General features: G+C 42.9%; 1 protein-coding gene across 1 annotated transcript in view; it reads right to left on the minus strand.

Annotated features, from left to right (window-relative positions):
• XPR1 (xenotropic and polytropic retrovirus receptor 1) overlaps positions 1 to 21,703 on the minus strand; it is a 100,627-nt gene that overhangs the window by 20,486 nt on the left and 58,438 nt on the right. Inside the window, exons 3-9 of the mRNA XM_035333204.1 lie at positions 16,721 to 16,822; positions 11,117 to 11,340; positions 7,214 to 7,363; positions 6,720 to 6,803; positions 6,143 to 6,224; positions 1,184 to 1,371; positions 775 to 954 (exon numbers count right to left, since the gene is read on the minus strand). Of these exons, the coding sequence (XP_035189095.1) occupies positions 775 to 954; positions 1,184 to 1,371; positions 6,143 to 6,224; positions 6,720 to 6,803; positions 7,214 to 7,363; positions 11,117 to 11,340; positions 16,721 to 16,822 (1,010 nt within the window). The remainder of the gene's footprint in view (positions 1 to 774; positions 955 to 1,183; positions 1,372 to 6,142; positions 6,225 to 6,719; positions 6,804 to 7,213; positions 7,364 to 11,116; positions 11,341 to 16,720; positions 16,823 to 21,703) is intronic.

Raw genomic sequence — 21,703 nt, forward strand, 5'->3', positions numbered from 1 at the left:
TAAAATGTTTCTACGAATAACGTCAGCCAGCCCAACTCTCTTCCGCCGAATGCTCTCAGAGTAGTTCTAGCAAGAATGAGGTATCGAGGGAGCCAAACTGATGGAAGTTAATTTAAAAGGGCATTCAGGGTGGGGACAAACAAGTGAAACAACCGTTTTTGAAGAAACCGAAGAGCCATCCAACAAGTTTGAAAGCTGTTCTTTTGGATTCCCACCTACAACTGGAACATCGATATAGCATGCATATTCACATTTGATTTACCAGAGGAAAACAGGAGCTGGGTCCTAAAGGAGTAATTTTGTTTAAGGCCACAACAGTTTTGCTGAAAAAAACACCTGAGAACATAATTTTATAAGCAGCAACCTTTGCAAAAGTTTCCTGTCCACCAGTGAACCCTCTCATTGTTGGCACTCTCCCATTTGGGTCTGAGAAGCACCCGTGCAGCTGTGCCTTGGAGCCCCACAACCCTAACCAAACTGTTTTGCTGCATTAAGGGACAAAGCTATATGCAGCTGTATATATGAAGATTACAAGCAACTACCTGCAATATAAGATAATGACACAGCTGTAGGGAGAAGCAGAAGTTGTTTCAGTAACCCCATCCTCGCAGTTAATACCTTATCAGGTCTGCTCTATGACTACACACACGTACAATGGCATACCACTCCTCTTTCCTGAAGATTAGTGATGTTTGTATATAATTCAACTGCTACAGCTCAGCTACAGCTTTTTATCTTTTATTTATTTATTTTAAAATCAGATTTGAGACTTACCAATAGTTTGAGCAGCCAAAAACGGGACTTGTAATATAAGGTTTTGGTAGGGTTGATGAGAAAAAGCAACATGAAGCCGTACAAGATGAGTGGATTCACCTGCATAGGGATGTAGGTGAATTTACCATATATACATGCCAGCAGGCTCAGGCACCACAAAACCCCCAGGAATCCAGCAATCTACAGAAAGACAGAAAAAAATACAGATACCTTGTGAAAAAAATAACTCCAAATCCTACAATGAACTCTCATTATAAGAAAAGGGAGAGCAGTGCTCAATCCTGTAATCTAATCAGACTTCAGCAACTTCCTCTTCTAATTGTGTTACAGTTCCTTGCCAGGAAATGGTGCAGGATTTATCCTCCTGATACGCACAGCTCAGCCACTCCTAACAACCTACTCTGTTTACCTCAAAGAGATGTTGATGGGACAAGTTGCTGCGGGGATTGAGTTCAAAGATGAGGACATGATTCACTCCAGCCTGTCTCCAGCCGTACGTGTTGATACCCAGGAGAAAGAGGAATTCTATCAGGAGAAAGCCACCTCGATAGATTCTCACCAGTGGCCACACATTTGGTCCTTCTATAAAAGCCACACCTGACAAAGGAAAAGATGAAACAGCCGTAATGATAGCACAAGGCATGTCACAAATCAAACCTGTGCTCCACTTCCTCCTGCTGGTTCTCAGATACTCGGCTACAGCCCATGAAAACAGGGTACACTTGTAACTCATATAGCAGCTGGAGGACTTTTTGCCTAATCTGTCAGAGGATTTATGACTATTCTAGGGAAAAATTGCTCTCCAGCTTCTGCAGTCAGGTCATTAACAGCATCTCAAGTCCCCGGTCTCACACTACAGGCACAAGGGACTGCACTAGCATAAATCATCTCTATATTCACTTAAAAGTTCTGATTTAATGGAGAAAAAATCTCAACAGACCGAGACACAAATATTTCAGCTCCCCACAAAACCAAGAAATACAATTTACAGCATTTAAAACAATGCTCAACTGCGCCTGATCACCAAAGTCCATACAACTGTAATGTAATACATATTCATAGCCAGCAACATAATTTCCAGCCGCACCCAAACAGAATATCCAACGCAAGGCAACAATATGGGAAGTCTGCTTCTTCCTTTGTTCAGTCTACAGGGTTCTGAAAACAGATTTGCTTAATTTCAAACAAGGAGCAGCTGCACTATAAACCAGCAGCCTTTCTAGCACAAGTCCCTTTGCAAAATACTGTCCCTCCATTGCCTGATCTGAGTTTTATGAGAAAAGCACAGCTGAAATACAAGTGTTCAAACCCTATATTTTGTTTTCATTGGGCATTCCTAATCCATATGCCTTTTAAAAGCAGAAAAGAACAGGCACTTTTACAGAATTGATGCTGAAAATTTATCTTCACAACCCTCCTGCCTGAATTACAGCCCCGAGTTTTTCAAACTTTTCTTCACAGAAGGTGTACCTGTAAGGCACTTCACCTGTACTTTATATCACATCAAATTATGGAGGAAAATGGTGCAAGGAACAATGACTGAAGAGCAGTTGCTTTAAACTTATAACCTAAAGAGAGCATTGGATTCAGGCAGAAAAGTCAAAGTTTGGACAGAAGCAACAGATGCAGAAGCAGCAGAAAGAGATGAGGCTTCAGTACAGATTTAAAAAAGCAAACAAATTTTCATCTGAAATGCCTCCAGTTGCTTAAACAGGCCACAGTAGCCCTAAAATATTGAATAAGAAGTGCAAAAGTTCCCAGACAGACCAGAACAGATATACTGTGCTATCTGAGACAGAACAGCAAGACAAAGGCTTATCCTGTGGTGAACATAGTTCAACATGACAATACAGCATGTGCTCTCCACAGCCAATGCCACTAATCTTGTTTCTGTACTCCCAGGGTGGCAGAAGATCCTAACTGCAGTATTGAACAACAGCTGATTCTGTAGAAAAAGCAGATATGGAACGATGCATTGAGCTGAGCTGTGGAAGGACAGACGCTATGAGTATTTCTGTGTACTCCTTCCTCTGACACCAAGGCCCTACCTAGCACAGTTTCCTCAGTGTAAGGTCTAGATGTGATTCCCTTCTCACATCTCCTAATTTAACCATGTTCTTCACCACGGCTACATGGTCTGGCAGAAGCAGCTCAAGGACCAGCTTGCAAGGCTTTTGTGGGCTTTGTCCAGCAAAGCCTTACAAAGCCTCAAACTCACGGTGCAGCACAGACACGTTTACGCCAGCTTCAGCCAAAAGGAGTAACCACAAGGGGCCAGTCAGGGTGAGAGGAACCATCTCGAGTGCCATGAGAATTGAAAGCATTCTCCAGCATCTCAGGGTTTAGAATCACACCTCCTCTTCCTGCATCACCTTCTGTGTAGCTTGAGCTAGTCAGACTGAGGGTGGAAAAACGCAACGTCTGGTAACAGGCACATCAGGGAAAAACAGAGCTAAGGTGCAGTTATGAAACATTTTTCAACCACGTCTGAAAATTCAAACATTTTCCTTTTTTTATTTTTGAGTTTACAGACATTTCTGCTTAGACAAATAAAGGAAGGGATCTGGCCTGAGGGAAGCGGAAGAACTGGGGGAAACTGTCCTGCTTTGCAGCTACACCCCACCCCAGCCCTGGAAGGCTTTAATACTGCATTCCTGACCTTTCCCTCCGGAGAAGCTGTGCTGATACAGGAGCAGATTAAGACCACAGCTTCAGCATAACCCATCATGCAGCCCTGAGGTCTGTACCCAACCCCGAGGCAGAGAGATTTTCCATTTATCTATTGTTTCCACTTAAATCCAACACCGCACATCAAGTCACTTCCCCACGTCAGCAGGTACGTGACGTTGGATTAACTCGCCCCTTCAGTAACTGACACCAAACGGTCCTGGCAGATGCGGGCTCCTCACGAGGTGTTCAGGGAGGAAGATCTCCCTGGTGACAATCTCAACACCACCACAACCGAACTGTGCAGACACTCGTGTTGCCTCAAATGTGTTTTAATATATCTGTGCATTCATTTTACAACATTTGAACAAGATTACTCACCTAACTAAGGCCAAGTGTCCTCCACGTGAGTGCCCTAAGACTGTGCGTGCCCGATGACAAAGGCCCACACCACTTCCCTGATTCAGTCATTACTGTCACGGAGAGATTTTACACTCAGTCACGCGAATGCCACGGCACAGCCACATTCTTACAGCTCAAAGCTCGCCCTGCCACCATGCTCCTTTCCAAACGAGAGACAGAGCACTGCTGCAGCAAGAGCAGTAACTTGCCTTCAGATTTTGTGCGCAGTCTTGTAGGTTTCTGATTAATAAAACACACACTGATTTCCCTGGCCTTTCAACCCCAATTACACATTAAATTGGCAGCTAGTAAAGCTGATAAAGAAACAGTGAGGCAGAAACAGAGGCTGATACAGAAACAGAACAGTGATGCTGATACAGAAACAGTGAGATTTATGCTCGAGGGAGACACTTCCCTGGGATCCACCTGTAGCAGCTGCAGCCTTCAATGGACACCAGGTCACAGTCAACTCACCTCTATAAAATGTTGCTGTTCTACTTTTAAAATCATAAAATCATAAAACCATCTAGGTTGGGAATGACCTTCAAGATCATCAAGTCCAACCATCAACCTACTGAGTCCCACCAGTAACCCACGTCCCTCAGTGCCATGTCCTCACTTCTCTTCAGTACCTCCTGTGTGAAGAAATTCTTCCTAATGTCCAGCCTAAAGCTCAGGCAATACTGATGCAGTTTACTACTCATGGTCATGTTCTAATGCTGTTTTACAGATTCTACACATAGAACTCTAAAACCCTACTTCAGTCAATCAGATCATAAAACTAAATTGGCAAAAGTAGCATAGAGGTTTGCAAGTAATATCCAATTAAAAACAAAATTTGTAGTTAGAATACAGTTTTTGCCCAATATCTAAAGCAACTTACAGATATCAGGTCATGTCTGCTGATACAAACATACCAATTATTCCACTGTTTTAGTAACATCTGCTTTAGAGGTTTAATCATTTTTATGAATTCATTCTCACAACTGTATCACTTCTTCATTCTTACTACTGAGATAAAATGAACATATCAGGCTTCAGTCCTATTTGCACCTCACAGAGATCAAACATGTAAGTTACACAAACAAAAGATACGATGAATAAAGAACAGTTTCTACATGTTCAGTGGACCCTTCACATAGACGGGTCAACTTTCTGCCTCTACCACATTAAGATCAAAAGGGAAGTACTTGCAAACATCTTCTAAAAACAAAGAAATTTTATCCCAGGAGATTGGATCAAATTACAGAAATATCTGATTATTCTTTTTATAAATGTCTTATTATTCTTTAAAAACAAAGCACAGACATGGGCTTCCCTGCAAGAGTTTATATGATGATTTTCCTTTGCACTGCTTAAGCAACACAGTTACAAGGCTACTGAAATCACACACAGTAAAGCTGCTTGTGATGAAGGACCGTATCTGGACCTGCAGTACCAACATGGCTTTTACTCTAACGAAAGTTTGAACTCCAAAGGAGCAAAGCAGAATAAAACCAAAGTCTGAGAGTGCAATAATTTATTCCAGCTTTTCAACAACCTTGCCAAAATCTGCCAACAAGAAAGATTCAATTAATTCCATTAATAAGCACCAGGCATTGAAATCCTACAACTTTCCACATAGAATAGAATAGAATAGTTTAGCTGGAAGGGACCTAAAAAGATCAAGTCCAACTGCCTGACCACTTCAGGGCTAACCAAAAAGCATTAACCAAATGTGTCCTGAACTCTGACAGGCTTGGGGCATTGCTAGGAAGCCTGTTCCAGTGTTTGCCCACCCTCATGGTAAAGACATTTAATCTAATCTCCAGTCTGAGTCTTCCCTGGCGCAGCTTTGTGCCATTCCCACGTGTCCTGATGAAAATGTCCCGAGCGGCAAGGTGTTCACATCACCATGTCTGTTCTCGTTCTCTGTAAGGAACCAGTACTATGCAAAAGTTAAGTTCTACAAACACCTCTCTCAAGGTGGGAGAGGACTGTGTGCTCACAGAACAGTAACAGAAGTCTTTAGACATGGATTTTGCACTTCCAGAATATCCTTCCACAAGTAAGGAGGAAATAAGAACAGATCACAATATATTCCAAGTTACATTCCAAGTTCAAAATCCGTGTAGGTAACATGAGAAAGACATAACCTATTACTGAGCAGCCCTAATAATCACAACAGTGTGCTCTGACTCCGAGTGATTTAACCCAGAACATGCTGACCACCCAGCTCAGATCTAGGCCCCCACTAAGTGACAAGAGCATATCCATACCGGGGCTTTGGAGCCAGATGGTTCCTGCTGAGGATACCCACCTGAAAGTATGACAGTCACGTTCAGTGCAATGAACAATCCACAGAACAATCCAACCCTGAATGTAGTCCAGGCTGGTACAGGCTGTGAACAAAGCAATGGTGGAGTTAAGGGGGACTGAACAGGTTTATCAGCAAAATTAGATTTGTTTGCTGAATAAATTTAAAATGAGGGATACAATTATCATCTCTGACTGCACTCTTCCTCTCTGAAGTGTGGCACTGAAAAGGCTGCGTAATATTTTTGCCTATCTTGATGCCATGCCGTGTTGAAACGGAGCTTGGGCATCTCAGTGGTTCTCAAAAAATGTTCCAGACCACACGAACACTAAGCGTATGTTATTACTAGCATGAATTTCCCTTTGTTATTCATCTCACCCCTTCATTACCTTGCCTGCATGCATTAGGAAAAACTATTTCTGTATTTTCCAGAACTAAAGCAGATTACGTGGCCATGCTCCCCCTCGCAATTTGTGGAGCATGCTCATATCCACGTGTTTTCACTACTTTGTTCCGATGTCAAATCTAATTTGGCACCTCGACAAGTTGCAGAAGAAGCTCAGCTATATAACTTGCTCACCTGAGCTGCTCCCAAAGGTGGAACACGCAGACGTTTCATAGCCTTCTGTCTGTCCCCATCTTCTAACTCATTGGTCACCACTTCCTAAGGAGATACAGACACACATCGCAGAAGGTCATGCTAACGATAAGCACATGATACTGCATTAAAACAAAAAATAACAGTCAATTTCCAAGTTACATTTGAGCCCTGACCCCATGCTCTTCCAATATATTGTAACAAAGATATGAAAAGCTTACCATAACGCATCCAGTTATTATTATATGATATAAGCTAACACTGTGTTAGCTTTTCAGAGTGAAAATTTACCAGCTGAGGACACCGTACACAAATTCATGTAGGCAATGCCAGAAATCAGTGGCAATTTAAAATCAGTTAACAGTTGCCTTAGTGGTGAATACAAGCTATAGGCAGACCTAATGGGAAGCAGTAGTGAAGAAGAACACACTGTTTTATAGTTGCAAGAAGAGCAGTGCACAGAGCAGCATCTTTACCTCTGTTTCGGAGATAAGCTGATTGATTTTCTTGCAGGTGTAGAAGGGTGCCACCTCCACCTCGGCCACCCGCCACTCCGCCCCTCGTGTCGTCTCCAGGTTCTTGTCATGTTTCTTCAAGATCTTGCGGAAGCCTGTGAAGTTCAGGTTCTGCAGACGAAGAGAACAGTTACTGGCCTTTAGCCTCAGTCAGCTCAGAAGAAAGTTACTTGGTTACATGCCAGCTCCAGCAAGGAAAAAGAAGAATCAGAATTCTTGCACCTACTGTCAGGAAGTCTTTGTGTTATCACTTTATTAGAAATGTTATGTACCCTTTATAAAGGATAATGCTCCCTCTGCATGGATACCAGACTGAGTATATCCCACATGCACTACAACTGGTCTCTACATGAGCAGCAATGAGCTCTTAAAAACAGAAAGCTGCAGAAAGAGCATGTTTTGTCCCATCTCACCCAAAGCAAGGCACGTATTAATTCTTTCAAGGGTTTTTCCCCTTCTGAAGAGACTAGGCTACTGATTTCTAGATCCTTCAATCTTTATTTTGGTTTCAAATCAAGTTTGCAGAATAAGCATACTATAGAAGGGAAATCCTGGTACAACAGAAAACTTGTGAAAACTTTAAACGCTGCAGGTGAAGCCCCGAGAAGTGCATCCCCTGGACAGCACGCTCTCACAGAGCGCATCGCATGATGCCTGCAAAACTAGTCTGGGCTTGCAGACGCAGGGGATAAGAACACGATGCCACATTAAAGGGAAAAAAAACGATGGTTGATTTCCAAGTTACATACCAGCCCCGACCCAAGACTCTTGTAATGGGCAGTAACAAAGATAGGCAAAGCTCACCACGCTGCATTAAAAGCAGGCGATTGCTGTGACGAGATGCATTTGAAATCGTGTTTCATTGCACAGAAAACACCTCTCGAAAGGCTCTGCGTTTCCTTCGGGCAGCAGCAGGAACACAGACAGACCGTGGCAAAAGTCGCTTCAAAAAAAAGCTTAGAAAGTGGCTTGGAAAGCAAAACAGAAAATCGCAGAATCCAATACCCCAGGGAGAGGCGCCAACTACTCGCTGAAATTATTTTCAATCTAATTATGCTCAGAGTGATTTAATACCAGACCCCTGCCATATAGGTGGGGAAATGAGGCTAGGGAGATGGGAGCCGGAAGCCAATGCATTAGTGATCTGCATTATTGCAGACAAGAGACTTTAATTACTTTCTATCGGAAAAGCCAGCATCCCACCCCAGGGAGAGCAGATCACTATTTCATAAATTCGAAATGGATAAGATGCAACAAAATGCTGCTTTGGGTCCGAGACTGCTCCACAGCCTCAGCTGATACCGCCTTGTGATGACATTAGCAGAGCCCACAGATCCTGCCACCCCGATGGCATGACAAAAACACCGTGGGTTAAGATGGCACCGCAGCGATGACACCGAACGAGAACAGCCCAGTGCCATCTACACAGTCACGGGTTCTGCATTTCTTGCTATTCAATACGCTTTGAATTTGGCAAGGGGCCTTCTCCAGGCCTGACTTCCATTTCTGAAGGTTGCTAATTGAATCTGTTGAAGCAAAATGGCTAATGACATGCTTTGCCATTAAAGGTGAAAAAAAAACAGTGCAAATAATATTACGCAACATCAAGTAGGGTGAAACAGCAGACTCAAAATCTTTGCTCGTATACAAGTGCGTTGGTTAAATGCACCAGCAAGGCAAACACACAGCAGTTTAGTAAGAGTCAGCCTCCATTATTTGCCCCATGAATGTAATACATTAATTTCTCAAGATTTGTTTGTTCTGAAACACAGTATTTCATTTAAATAGGTGATAGATGAACATACTCAAAAGTTCTAAATTACTATTAATAAATTACTTTTAATGGAAATTTAATCATAGGTAATTTTAAAAAGTACCAGCTGGCCCAAAGTTACAGTTTCACTTTATGTTTGCTTTGTGTACCTTAAGAATCAATGCGTGCAACTTCTGCTCTTGCTTTAGTGCTAATGGACTGAGGAATTTGCTCCACGTGGATTTTCTTTCCTCGGTAACCCAATGCCAGCCTTCGGCACTTTGTCAAAGCCCCGGCTGGATATCTAGAAGGCCCCTGGTGACTTCACTTGATCCCCTACTTGAAGGCCTCAGCTTTGTCATCTTCCCACCAGGCTATTGTTTTCCCTCTCCAAAACCGCAAGGCCTTGAATATTTCTAATTCTTATATTCTAAGCTCAAACGTGATTAAAATGAGTATTCTGGGATTTGGCTTTATGCTTGTTTTAGTACACTTACTCCTTGTCCTCAGCTTCAATACCAATTTGAACTAATTTTCTTATTCTCTCTTTGAAAATATGCTGTAGAAAGAAGCTCTGTCCCTTTGGAAACTGAAAATGATCAAATCCAGATGGTTTTTACATCAAATTTAGCATACACACAGTGCTCCTGGACTCACTGTGGGAAAAGGTAAAAATGTAAGTGGGAAGGATGCATTTTTTGTCAGTGTAGAGTAGGAGAGGTTTTTCCAGAGGAATGACTTGTCATCCTCTATTTAAATTCTTCATCAAGCCTCAGAAGTGAGTTTTTGTAACCAGAAGTAAGAGCTTTTTTTAAGAAATGGAAGAAATCACAGCAGTCAGTGTTGCTTTGTTCCACTCCTGAAAAGCTACGGATACTCTGCCTTTGATCTTGAACTAGAAGCTGTCTCTAACTGTTACAGGGCTTTATTAAGAAACCCACAGATAGCTTCAGCAACTGTAAATCCATGCCTGGGATTCATGGAGGGATGTCCGCTCACCCCATGACAACCAGGAGTCATAACGGCTGTCAGAGATGGTCCCAACGCTTCCCTGAGAGCTCTCCTTTAAGGCAGCCTGATGCTTGTTCTAAGTGCAAGCTGGACAAGGATGTTCCAACCTGGAAACCCGGTATTAAAGCAAAGAAATTCCAGGTGAGGTATCTGGCATGAGGAAGCGTTGGCAGCATGTACACAAGTGCTCAGTGACACAGCATCATTTTTAGGAGAGGTACTAACACGGGGAATTTTGGAAGAATCCAGCTTTGTCCATACTGCAGAGTGGTATATTCAAGTATTTCTTACAGCAAATTCAGTTTTGTAAAATTCTCCAGCGTGATATCAGTGGTGGTAAAGACCCAAATATAGTTCTAGCAAATTTCAGTTAAACAATTAAAGTTCAAACATTCTTAATTAACAAGCCAAAACAAATAAACACCAGACATTTACAAGCAGAATAAGTCTAGCAAAAAAAAAAAAATCTTAAAAGTTTCAAATTTTTGGAACAAAACCATTGTCTGCAATATTTATTGTGCCCTTTCCTGCTGGAAATCCACGTACAACTAAAGATTTGTTTCCTCATACTTCTTTCCAGGCAAATGAGCCCATATTCTTCAGAATTACAAACATTTATTATTTTAAATGGATGTTTTAACAAGAAATTCTGATATAAGAGGTCAGAGTTACTACCATGGTAACTCCAAGAGGAAACAGTACGCTAGCATTTCAAGTTCCACTACAAATATTAGATAAGAGAGCTTCTTCCCCACCTTCCCAGCCCTGGCCCCGCACAGAGCAGCGCACCGCGGAAGGAGGCGGCCCTGCAGTGACTTCTTGTTGTGACCAGGCTCGTGCCAAGGGTGCTGGGCTTGGACAGCCCAGAAAAGGATGAGGACCAAAGGTCCTTCTGCAGGTCAGCTTATCATTTCCAGCTCAACAAAACACAACATGGACTATGTTGCTGTCTGCGAGGGATTTGTCCTTTCTTTAAAATTGTCTAGGGACCCCAGAGCCAAAATGAAATCGAAAACTGACTTGAACGAGGCGAGTGAAGGCAACGCAAGCACAGAGACACACACGCAGGGCTTTGTCAAAGCACCTCCCCTGCTGGGTACCTGATAGTTCTGCAGTAAGATGAGGCTGAGGTAGAGCTCGCTGAAGGCCAATTTCAGGTCTTTGATATTCCTATGCTGGACACGCTCTTCGTGGGACAGGTGGAAGACCGGCTTTCTGCGCCGCTGCAGCGTGGAAGCCCCGCTGGCTTCTTTCTGTGCGTCCAAAGTTGACTGTAACTCCGTCCGAAGAGTAGTGAACCTGCGCTGAGCTTCTGCAAGCTTTTCTGTTAGCACAGGAAGGGAAAGTCAGGTGAGTGGTAGCACCTTGCCTATCAAGCCTGGGAACAGCACTCTACCTTTTCCTCAAATAATATGCCTGTCGGTAAAAATCACTGCACAGAATAACCTATTGCATGGCCCTACCCGCTGAGCATTAAATCCAGCAGCTCTGCGTAGTTCTTTTTTACAAAGTCCCTCCTCATTAAAGATTTTAGCGCACTCTTATGTACACCACACACACTCTGGAAAAATAAAAAAGCCTTCACGACAGACAGGTCTTAATTAATATGGTCAAAATCAAGGGGCTGTCCCTGCAGTACAGGCTGAAGCAGCAATGGCCATGAACTCCAACACCTTCACCGCCGTGTGCTGCTCACTCCTGGGCTGTCTGGACACCCATTACTGATACCCAGCCCAGGCAGCTGCTGCACACAGGATCTATGCAGCCACCCCATAAAGCAGAAGCCATAAAGTCTCTTCCTGGCCCCACAAAGGATGTTTTAGAATCTGCTCACTCACTACCAACCATGTGGCTGCTATCATTTTATATGACAGCAAAGGAATTGAAGGAGAAACACATTTCACGTGTGTTGCTGGATTTTGGAGAGCAATGCAAGCCTTCTGGCAAGCTCCCAGTGACGAGCACTGCTTCTGCTTTGATCAGCAGCTACAACACTGCCAGCATCTGTCCACAATCTGCAGTAATCATTTATCCCTCTTCCCCTCAATTTTGGATCACACTGGTTAGAAGCCCCGTCTCATCAATTAGTGATTAAAGGGCCAGCTAAGCTGAGTTTAACGACCCTCTGAGTGTGGTTTCATGACGAGGAAGTCCTCTTCCTCATCTCAAGTACGAAAAAGGGATTCCTTTAAACATGCTGCTCTACCCACCTTCAGAAAATAATTGTTTGTGCTCAGTCTTTTTGTTACATCCTGCACAGCTGACATCACTTGTATTGAACCACAGAATGGGCTGTGTTGGAAGGGACCTTGAAGCCCACCCCGTTCCAGCCCCCTGCCATGGGCAGGGACACCTCCCACCTGCCCAAAGCCCCATCCATCCTGCCCTTGAACGCTCCTTTCTTTGTGTTCTGTACAAGTGGCTCCTTCCAGGCCTTGTTCCCCCTGCAGCCTCAGCACCAGCCGTGGTGTGTGCTGATCAGCGCCATACTGAAGCTGGCGCCGGCCATGAAGACACCGAGCGGCTTCGCAGGGCAGGAGCGGAGCGCTGGGAGCTGGAGCCAGCTGCACTGACCCGGCCACAGCCCAAAGCTCTGCCTGGCAGGCTCCTGCTTGCTAATTTAATTCCCTTCGTTAGCAGCTCATAGAACAACTTCATAGCAATTCTCAATTCCTCCTCCCCATACGAGGTAATATCCATCCTGCAGAAGCAAAAAGCCCTTCTGAACAGAAAAGGGAGATCAATATAGGGAAATCAGCTATGGAAGAGCCTGAAAGTCTCCATAACTTTATTGATCGTAAACTCTGTAAGAGGTTTTAAACGCACAGGAAAGGAGTACTCCTTCCTGACAACTTCCACAGCTGCAAAGGGCTCCACTGAGTGCAGACAACGTAGCCCACAGGGCGATGTGTCTGTCCACAGCTACACAATTTTTAACACACATGAGGTCAGGTTGCCAAAAAAGAACACTCCCTCCCCCCTTCAGGAACTCTCTTTGGAAGAAGTAAGAGATATCTGCTAGAGGATCTGTTAGAATCAAAAGCCTTCATATAAATAACACAAGTTCACTTTCTGTATATTCAAAATGTTATATGAAACCATCTGTGACACACTGAGATTTCCTTTGGATCAAATTATTAAATATGCAAGGGTTCAAACTTACATCTTTCAACTGAAAGCACATGTTCCACTGTCCCTATGTCCAGAAAAATCTTAAAATCCAAGAGTCTACTAACATGGTATTAAAAAAAAAAGATAATGTTTTGAAATAGTGAGAAAACTACTGCAATTTTCCTATCTGTTTGCAAACCAGCATCCATTAAATAGCATCATCTCCAATATAAACACTCTTAATCATCCAAAAATATGGTTTGGAAGAACTATTGCAAGTCTTTTAATTCAACCTCCTACTCAAAGCTGGCCCAATATTAGAGCTAAATCAGGTTGCTGCTGAAAAGAGTCACGTCCTGCCTTCCAGTCAGCTCTCTCCATCAGTACGGGCGGCCCACGGTTCCCCGAGGATGGGTTTTTAAAGACAACTGAAGCAGCCTGGTAATGACCTGCCGCTCCTGGAGGATGGCAGCCCTGCCCCATCTCCTGCGCTGACTCCAGTTATCCAGCCCGCAAATCGGTTCATCTCGTTACGGAATGATTTTATTACCGAGTCACTGCAGATGCAAAAATAAGAAACAATGTGTGCTGGTATTCTTAAAACCTCCCAGGGAGTTGCCTAGGGAAACCACAACGGAGAGCAGAAATGAATTTCTCAATTTGCGATGTATTCCAAACTGTCTGAAAGGACATTCACTGCTATCACTAATTGAGCACTCTGAAAAGTGACTTAAAAAAAAAAAAAGAAGGATGCCATCAAAAGAGTTAGGAAAAAAGCGGCAAACACTTAGAACCTGGAACCTCTCTTGTTTGGCAGCATTCTGCACAGCCTGATGACCACAGAGTGCACAGCTCAAGTGTAATCTCAAGGCAAAGACTAAGGAAAAATCCAAAATCAGCAGAGGCAGACTTCAACAAAAAGGCTTGCAATAAAAATGCAGCTTTCCCCCCAAAAGTACTCCTAGATTCTGATCAAAGAATACTGAAGAGTTACGACCTTGTCCATGCAATTCCCTGATGCTTTTGACTGCTTTGCAAGCTTAAAGGTAAGGATCACAAAAAAAAAAAAAACATATCATGCTTCTCCCCAAGTTCCAGGTTGGAAAAATGGTTATCTGCATGGTCATAGCTGTGCTCAAAAACTGTTTCAACAGGCAATCTAATAGCCCATAGCTGCTCACAGCTGCTCTGTGCATTTTAGGCACCCGCTCTTAGACCTCCTTCTTTTCTCAACTTGTATGTTATCACGTTCAATATTTTCTTTACCAAGTTAAAGCCACAGTTTCCTACCAATGATAAAAGCAGCTCCCAAGTTAACACAAAAATGTTACTCACTGAACAGTAGCCCAAGCAGAATCTGATTATACTAACTTAAACTATAACAAACTTCCTCTCTAGAGAATCCCAAACAAACCAAAACTGGCCACAAAAGAAATCTTAGCTCTTGAACAGGCACTCCTCTGCTGCAACTATCTGAAAATGTTACTACTAGTTTTTTTTTTCCTCTTTCAAGTGTGTGTAAGTTTACTTGAGAGCAGTCCAAATAATCACAAACTGTTTATCAAATCAGATTTATTTAATGGCAGTTTTCCTTCCTACGAAGCCAGAATAATGGCCTGGGGAATTCAGGCTATGTTTGATGTGAGCCGACAATGTTTGAGCACAGAGTGAAAGGCACAGGCATCCTGCAGCAGGCAGCGCTCATTGAGGAGCCCTCGGGACAGGAAAAGGAGACGAGGAAATAAAACAGAGATCAGCAGAAGGATTAGCTTTCATGCAAGTGGACAATATTTATTGTTGTAAAGACAAATGTATAATAAACCATATAATAAGCCTATAATAAATAGCATGAACCAGGCCATAATGCAAGTCACCGCCTGCCTGGAATTACAACAGGGTCTGACTTGACATATTTCAGACACGAGCAAGGCAAGAAACGTTCCTTCGATGGTTCCTCTACGTAGCTTAATGTTGTAAGCCTAACAAAGGGTTTCCATACTGTTAAGGTCACATTGCTCTTCTGTAAATAAAAGACTCATTTAATTCTTATCGCAAGCGATTTTCAAATTGCACGCGTTCTCTCCTGTAAGTTTTTGAAATGACAGCAAATTGAAAAAAAACCTACCTTGTATTATGAGTGGCATTTTATACAATGCGGGAAGGGGTGTGTATATGTGGGTGTGTATGTGCTAACAGGTCTTCATTAGCGAAAATTATCACCTGCATTGTGCGTATGAATTGAAGAACCTCATGCAGGGAGTTGCAAAAGATCTCAAGGTGAAACAAAATTGAGAACTGATCTGAGTGTAGTTAGGTATAGATGAACTGTATGCAGAAAAATAGCTATGGGCTAAAGCGTACAGCAAGCCCAACAAAACATACTGCTTCTGCCTACAAATCTCCCCTTACCCTTTTCCTTGCACCCACTATGGCTAGAGCAAAATAGCACTGCCACAGAGCCGGGAGAGCTGGCATAGCCTGCCCAAGAGATTCGCTTCCCTACATGGAAGCCGAACAGAGGCAAGTTGCCGTGTGCCCTTACTGCACCTATTGTGCTTTCAGCTGTTCTCATCTTCACCACCCAGACTCTGCTAGCAACAAAGTCATCGCCTGATAGTTATTAAAATATTTTTGCACACTTCAACTTTGTCTTTGTTACCAGACTGAAATCAAAAATAGAAAAAGGCTACTATGGAGTGCTGCAAAAGCCTGTTTATTGCAAGATGTTAATAAATCAAGAACACATTAAGAGAAAGTATGGCAGCAGTCAGTACATCGTTGTATCCATATTTATACTGTTTTCCAGCTGAACACCGATTTTAAACCTTACCAAAAGAGGCCAAAAAACAGCTCAAATGTAATGGTTGGATGAAACTAGGACACTATTACAAAGCCTTTTGTAGCAATATTACAGGGCAAATTTCTGATCATTCCATTCTGAAGTTTGTTTTCCAAACACAGGGTGGGAAAGCAAACTTTCTCAGGGAAAACAAACAGCACTTTGAAATAGGAACCCTAGGAACCCCTACTCTAACCACCCGTACATTTTTACTCAAATTTAGTAAACGTGATTGTATATATAGCCAGTGACAAATTGCTACTGGCAGATCCAATCCAGAAAGTTGCAAGAATAAGAGTTAAGTGCCTAAAAGCCTGTTGAACACATCAAGACAGACGAGTGACCATACATAAGCAAGTCCAGGATAGGTCGTCCAGCAAAAGCTCTGAAAACACCTTCTATGGAGCTTTGCACTTATGCCTAAAACAAGCACAGTAGACTGCCACCATGGGTAAGCTGAGAAACTGTGCCCTATATGTAAGCTGCCACTTAAATTTAAGAGCATCTTCAAAGTTCAGCAGGATGCTATTACAAAGCAATGAAATTGCCTGCCCTTCATTCTTCCTCCATTCAAAAACCATGGTTTTAGTTCCACATCTGTGATTAAAGCAGAGCAGTCTCCCATATAAACGTGCCCTGTAATTACCTGATGGTAGACCGTCGTGAACACTGTGGCTATTCTGAAATTACGGGAGCTTCAGACTCCTTTTGTGTTGCTGTATTTTCCACAAATATACACAAATAAGCACTTTACCTGAATAGAAAATGTTGATTTTGGCAAGTTCTTTCTCACAGGTTTGGAAGAACTTCTCTTCAAACGTGGCAAAACACCTTTTCACTGTGTCTTCATCTGTGTCTATAAAATAAAACAGAAAAAAATGTTGAAACAGAAGAACATAGGAACAATTTTCTAAATGGCTGCCATTTGCCAGTTGGAAATATTTCTTCAGAGTAAATCCACCTTCTTTGTCATGTGGAGAAAAAAGAACAATCAAGTCCAAAGGGCTCTGAGGGAACATGCATTTGACCGTAAAAGGAATCGCCCCAAGACAGAGTGAAAACCTCAAGCTGAACCTTGACCAAAGTTCCCATCATCTTTTTACACCCTTCAAGTGCTACTGCAGATCCTGCATGCTTCATTTCCACCTCCTAACCCAGCTTGTGTGTGACTGCACCCTGGACGAAGGCTGTTCTTCACACCTACCATCTCACCTACCGTTACAAGGTCCCACACTGGTGGAAAGGGTGGACCATGTCCCATCCCCATGTCCCCAGGGAAAGATCTTCCATGCAAAACAAAAGCAGATTAAGTAGCAGTGTAACTGCCCCTGACGTGTTACCGTTGCTTCACATCAGTGCTAAATTATCATATTTAACCACCCAGAAATTGGAAATTGTTCTGCTCTCCAGTCTTGGGCACTGGCAAGCAAGCTCACCAATACACTTGAGAGCAAACCTCTTTAACAAAGGTTGGGTCTTACGGTGGAGTTTTGTTTTTCTTCCCTGGGTTTACCACAACAGAAAGCCAAGCACAACCGGTGCTGTGCACCCACACCACATCCTTTGCAGCCTGGTCCGTCACTGTCCCCAAACTACTCCAGCGCTCCCGTTGCAGACTGCTCTGTGTTGGGGCTTGTACCCGGGTCCTCAACCCACCACAGACACAGATCTAGCTCTTTAGGAACGAAGCTGGCCATGAAAACTATTCAGGTCAGATTAGCAATTTTATTTTTTTTAAAAAAAAACGGGGGGGGGGGGGGGGGGGGCGGGGCAAATTTAACTGAAGGCTTCATTTGACCTTCTCAGTTCAGGCTTCAGCCACCACTCCTACCTTCTCGTCACTATAACCATTCAACTCTTCACTACCGCTATTTCTCCTCTTTCAGATGTACTTTTGAATAGTCTCTCCTCATCAAATGGTTCAGATTTTGCCAAATGTCTCAGCCCTATGCCTCTTTTTGGTGCTATTTCATTGCACAGCAACCTTTCTTTACATCAGCCTTGGAGACCTTCACTTCCAGAGAGACATCGCTCTGGCACTCCACACAAACCAAGCCAGGACTTTGCTTTCTCTTGGAGCCCTATTTTCAGAGAAGCAATCAGCAGTGCTCAACACCATACCTCTGTGCCAGACTTTCAGACTTCAGCATAAGCAAAGAGGCAGGCTGTAATAAAAAGAACCACTTCAAGACCTTGCTTAAACCTTTCATGTTTTGTATTACCAGGAACCGACAACAGAACTGCTCCTTCCTCAGCTCAGCCTCTGAGCTTTCAAATATGAATGCAGCACCGCAACAAACTATAAAATGTGCCTGGCAACTAGATGAGAAGTCCTGTGTGGAAACCACATTTGTCCTTCCTGAAAAATAAATACTTTATCTCATATTCAAAGTGGGCCTAAACTGTGGTGACCACGATCAGATCCTCACTTCTCCCCAGCTGTTTCAGGGCTGTTTTAATTCTTTTGGAAGAACTATGCACATTTCTGTAATTAAAGTCAAATTTGGCAATTAAAGCAGCAATTCAGCTACTTTGTTATTATAAGGAATACAGTGAAACATCTCCAGAAGTCCAGAACGTCAAAGACAATGAGTAAAAATTAAGGAACCCACACTGAAATTGCACATTTTAGCACTGTCATACTCAAATACCCAAGCGTTACTAATACTGAAATACAGCAGATTCTTCATACCTGCCATAGTTTCCTGAATCCTCATGTAGTATTACAGTCTAAAAAAAGGTAGTGTTATTACAAAGAGAACAAATTAAGTTACTTAAATGGCCTTGAAAAGCTCAAGAAATAGATTTTGAACTACATGTTTTTAAAATGAGATAAAAAGAGTGTCTACAAAAAAAAATCAGTCACTGGCAGATAAACATTCTGGACTGTCACAACCAAATAATCTCTTTTTCTTAGCATTAATATGTAAGCAAAAACAACCTCAAAGTAGTATTGATCAAGAGAATAATTAAACATAAACCTTTAATAGTTGAAATTTCCTGTTTTTATGCTTGTGGCAGTGTTATTCAATAGCATAAATCTACATTTACTACATTAACACTTCAAAGGGTTCAGACAGCAAGAGCAAGTAACACCACACAAGACTGTGGGTGCAATGCTAGATAAAGTCTTTCTTGTTCTAGACTTTGACAATGCTTATTTCAACCCCAAAAGAGCAAAACAGAGAAAACGCCATCCTGCACAGACAGGCAGCGTTCGCAACTCCACCATCCAAACAAGAGCTTGCAGAAAAGAACTGCAAGAGCCCCAGAGGCTTCTCCAAACTCCAGGTTTTGACTCCTGGGGACTGATCCTTGCAGATCTGCAGCTCCTCCCAGGGCCCAGGACTCCCTCCCTTGCACAGACAGGCCCCAGAATGAGGGGGCTGTGGCTCCTCTTTGCTGAGCAGAAGCAGCTGTGGCCCCGAGGCGTTATTACCCATCTCGGCCCATGGCGGAGCTCGCAGAGCCACAGCCTCGACTGCTAGGCCCTGCTCGCTGCCCAGACACAAATCCCTCTTTGCGGGTAGCCTGAAGCACCAGAAGGACACAAAACAGCTCGGCTTGCTTTGGGGCTGGTAATTTCTAAGGGCAGAGCCACAGCGGTTGCAACACCGTACCCCGGGGCCCTGCCAGCAAGGCCGACCTGGACTTGCCTGCAGAGCCCTAGCCCTTGACCCAGCAGCTGCTAGAAATCACAGTGCCGTACTTCATATGCGGAGTTCTGGCTTACTCGCTGCCTGAAGCTTTTCAAATGACAGGAATCGGAGTATCAAAACGGAGCTGACTTAAGGAAGGACCACAGATATTTCTACTCAATCAAGTAACACCTGTTTAGGCAACAGGAAGCTCAAAGCAACACGGTGTTAAACTAACGTATTGCCAAATAAATTAATACCTTGTTTGCTACATTACCAATTACTTAAGGAAATGATAAGTAAGTCTGTAGAATTGTTTCACTGTATTTGAAGTTTAGAAGAGGACAAAGGGCTTTCAAACAAACAAGCCACTATTGAAAGACCTTCCAAAAACCTTGAGATTAGGATTTCAGGTCTCTCTTTAGACCTCAAAACATTGCTGACTCAGAGGAAAGCAAGGTTCTGTATAAACGTCTCAAAAACCTTATCCAAACACCTTCTTATAAAAGATATTTTGCAGGCCATGGTGGATGCCAGCTTTAAAAATCAGGGTTTTCTGTGAAAAGGTTTCCCTTTGGTTCCATTCCCACTGCAGTTCAGCCATTTAGCTGCAATAATAGGCAAGTGCTGCCAAGGCTATTGCCTTTATTTATTTTTTCCCCCCCAAGGCTAGGACAGGACAACATTTTCTGCCATGAGAAAATGATGGTGCCAGAAACTGGCCTTGGATTCAGAAGCTCCATGACAACAGAAGCTGTTGCTAAAAGGCATCAAGCTATCGCTGCCAAGAAGGACCAGTGGTAACCTTCCTTTTGTTCCTTTTCTATAGCCCTAATAGTCCATTTACCCTAAAATCCACGATGTTGCCAAGGATCCATGATGAACAAGGCTGCCAAGAAGATAGTCCGATCGATACTGCAGCTTCCTGACCTCATCTTCCTATGCAACTGCCTGCTGTGAATAGAAGACAGCACAGTGAGCCTGAAAGCGTCTCGTTCTTCCTTGCAAAGCCAAGTGGTAAGCCGGAGCAGTCTGGATGTATTCCCCTGTCTCCACACTTTCTAGCTTGCGCAGAGTTCAAATGCTGGCACACCTAAAATAGAACCTGAATTGAAAAATTAACATGCAAGTGGCATTCCCGAGCTGGCCCATGGACTCATTTCTCAGCGAATGTGAACTGTACATCCAATTTCTTGTTTTATGCAGCTGTAGGATATAAACAAGTGATCAGCATCCTGCTCTGCTTACTCACTTCTATACAAGAAAACAGACGGTAAAGGTTTGCTTTGTTAGAACAGCGCCGTATGAAAGGGCATCATTAAAAAAAAATCCTTCAGTCTTTATCATACTGAATTTTAAGGGGCAACTAATTAAAAAATATTAATTAGCTTTGTTATGGGAGCAGCACTGGTGCAATTCTCTGAATCACCTTCTGTTTGCCACAAAATAGTTTCATCTGAGTAAGCCTATTTCAACACTTCAGCTGGAGAGGAGGCAATTTTATTTATTTTTCTTTAGGAGGACTCTGCGGTCTATTCAGTATAAAAAAGTCAGACTAAACGTCAGCATTAAACACATTAAACCATACTGGACTGGTGACCACAAGTTTAATATCACCAGTGTTTGACTATGCTAAACTTTTAATGTTTTCCATACCCTGGTCTTGGCAGCTTGCTAACAAAAAAACCCTGTGCATTGGGCTCGACTAGGACAGCAACAGTGGGACTGTGGCTCTGAAAAATTAAAAGTTAGCAGGATTTCAATTTAAAAGGAAGTTTTCTTGTGCCTAGGTCCAGGAAGACCGCTTATATTTCCAGGCTTTGTGGCATGTTATGGAAAAGGAAAAAAAGAAAGGGAGAAGAAAAAGAAAAAAAGGCAGCTTTTACCCACCACACAAAATTCTAAGAAAAAAAAAGTCACTAAAGAAGAAATGCGTCTGCTTCCAAATCCCCCATCAGCTATTTCTCTCTACTCAACCATCACCATTTCCTAATATCCTTGACGATTCTACAGCACCAGGGCTGTAGTTTCCTAACCTTTTACATGGTACAATGAAAAGTTTTACAGCTAAAAATTCAACTGTGTAGCTCAAATGCAAG

The sequence above is a fragment of the Oxyura jamaicensis genome, chromosome 8 (genome assembly GCF_011077185.1).
Source record: "Oxyura jamaicensis isolate SHBP4307 breed ruddy duck chromosome 8, BPBGC_Ojam_1.0, whole genome shotgun sequence".
Lineage (NCBI taxonomy): Eukaryota > Metazoa > Chordata > Aves > Anseriformes > Anatidae > Oxyura > Oxyura jamaicensis.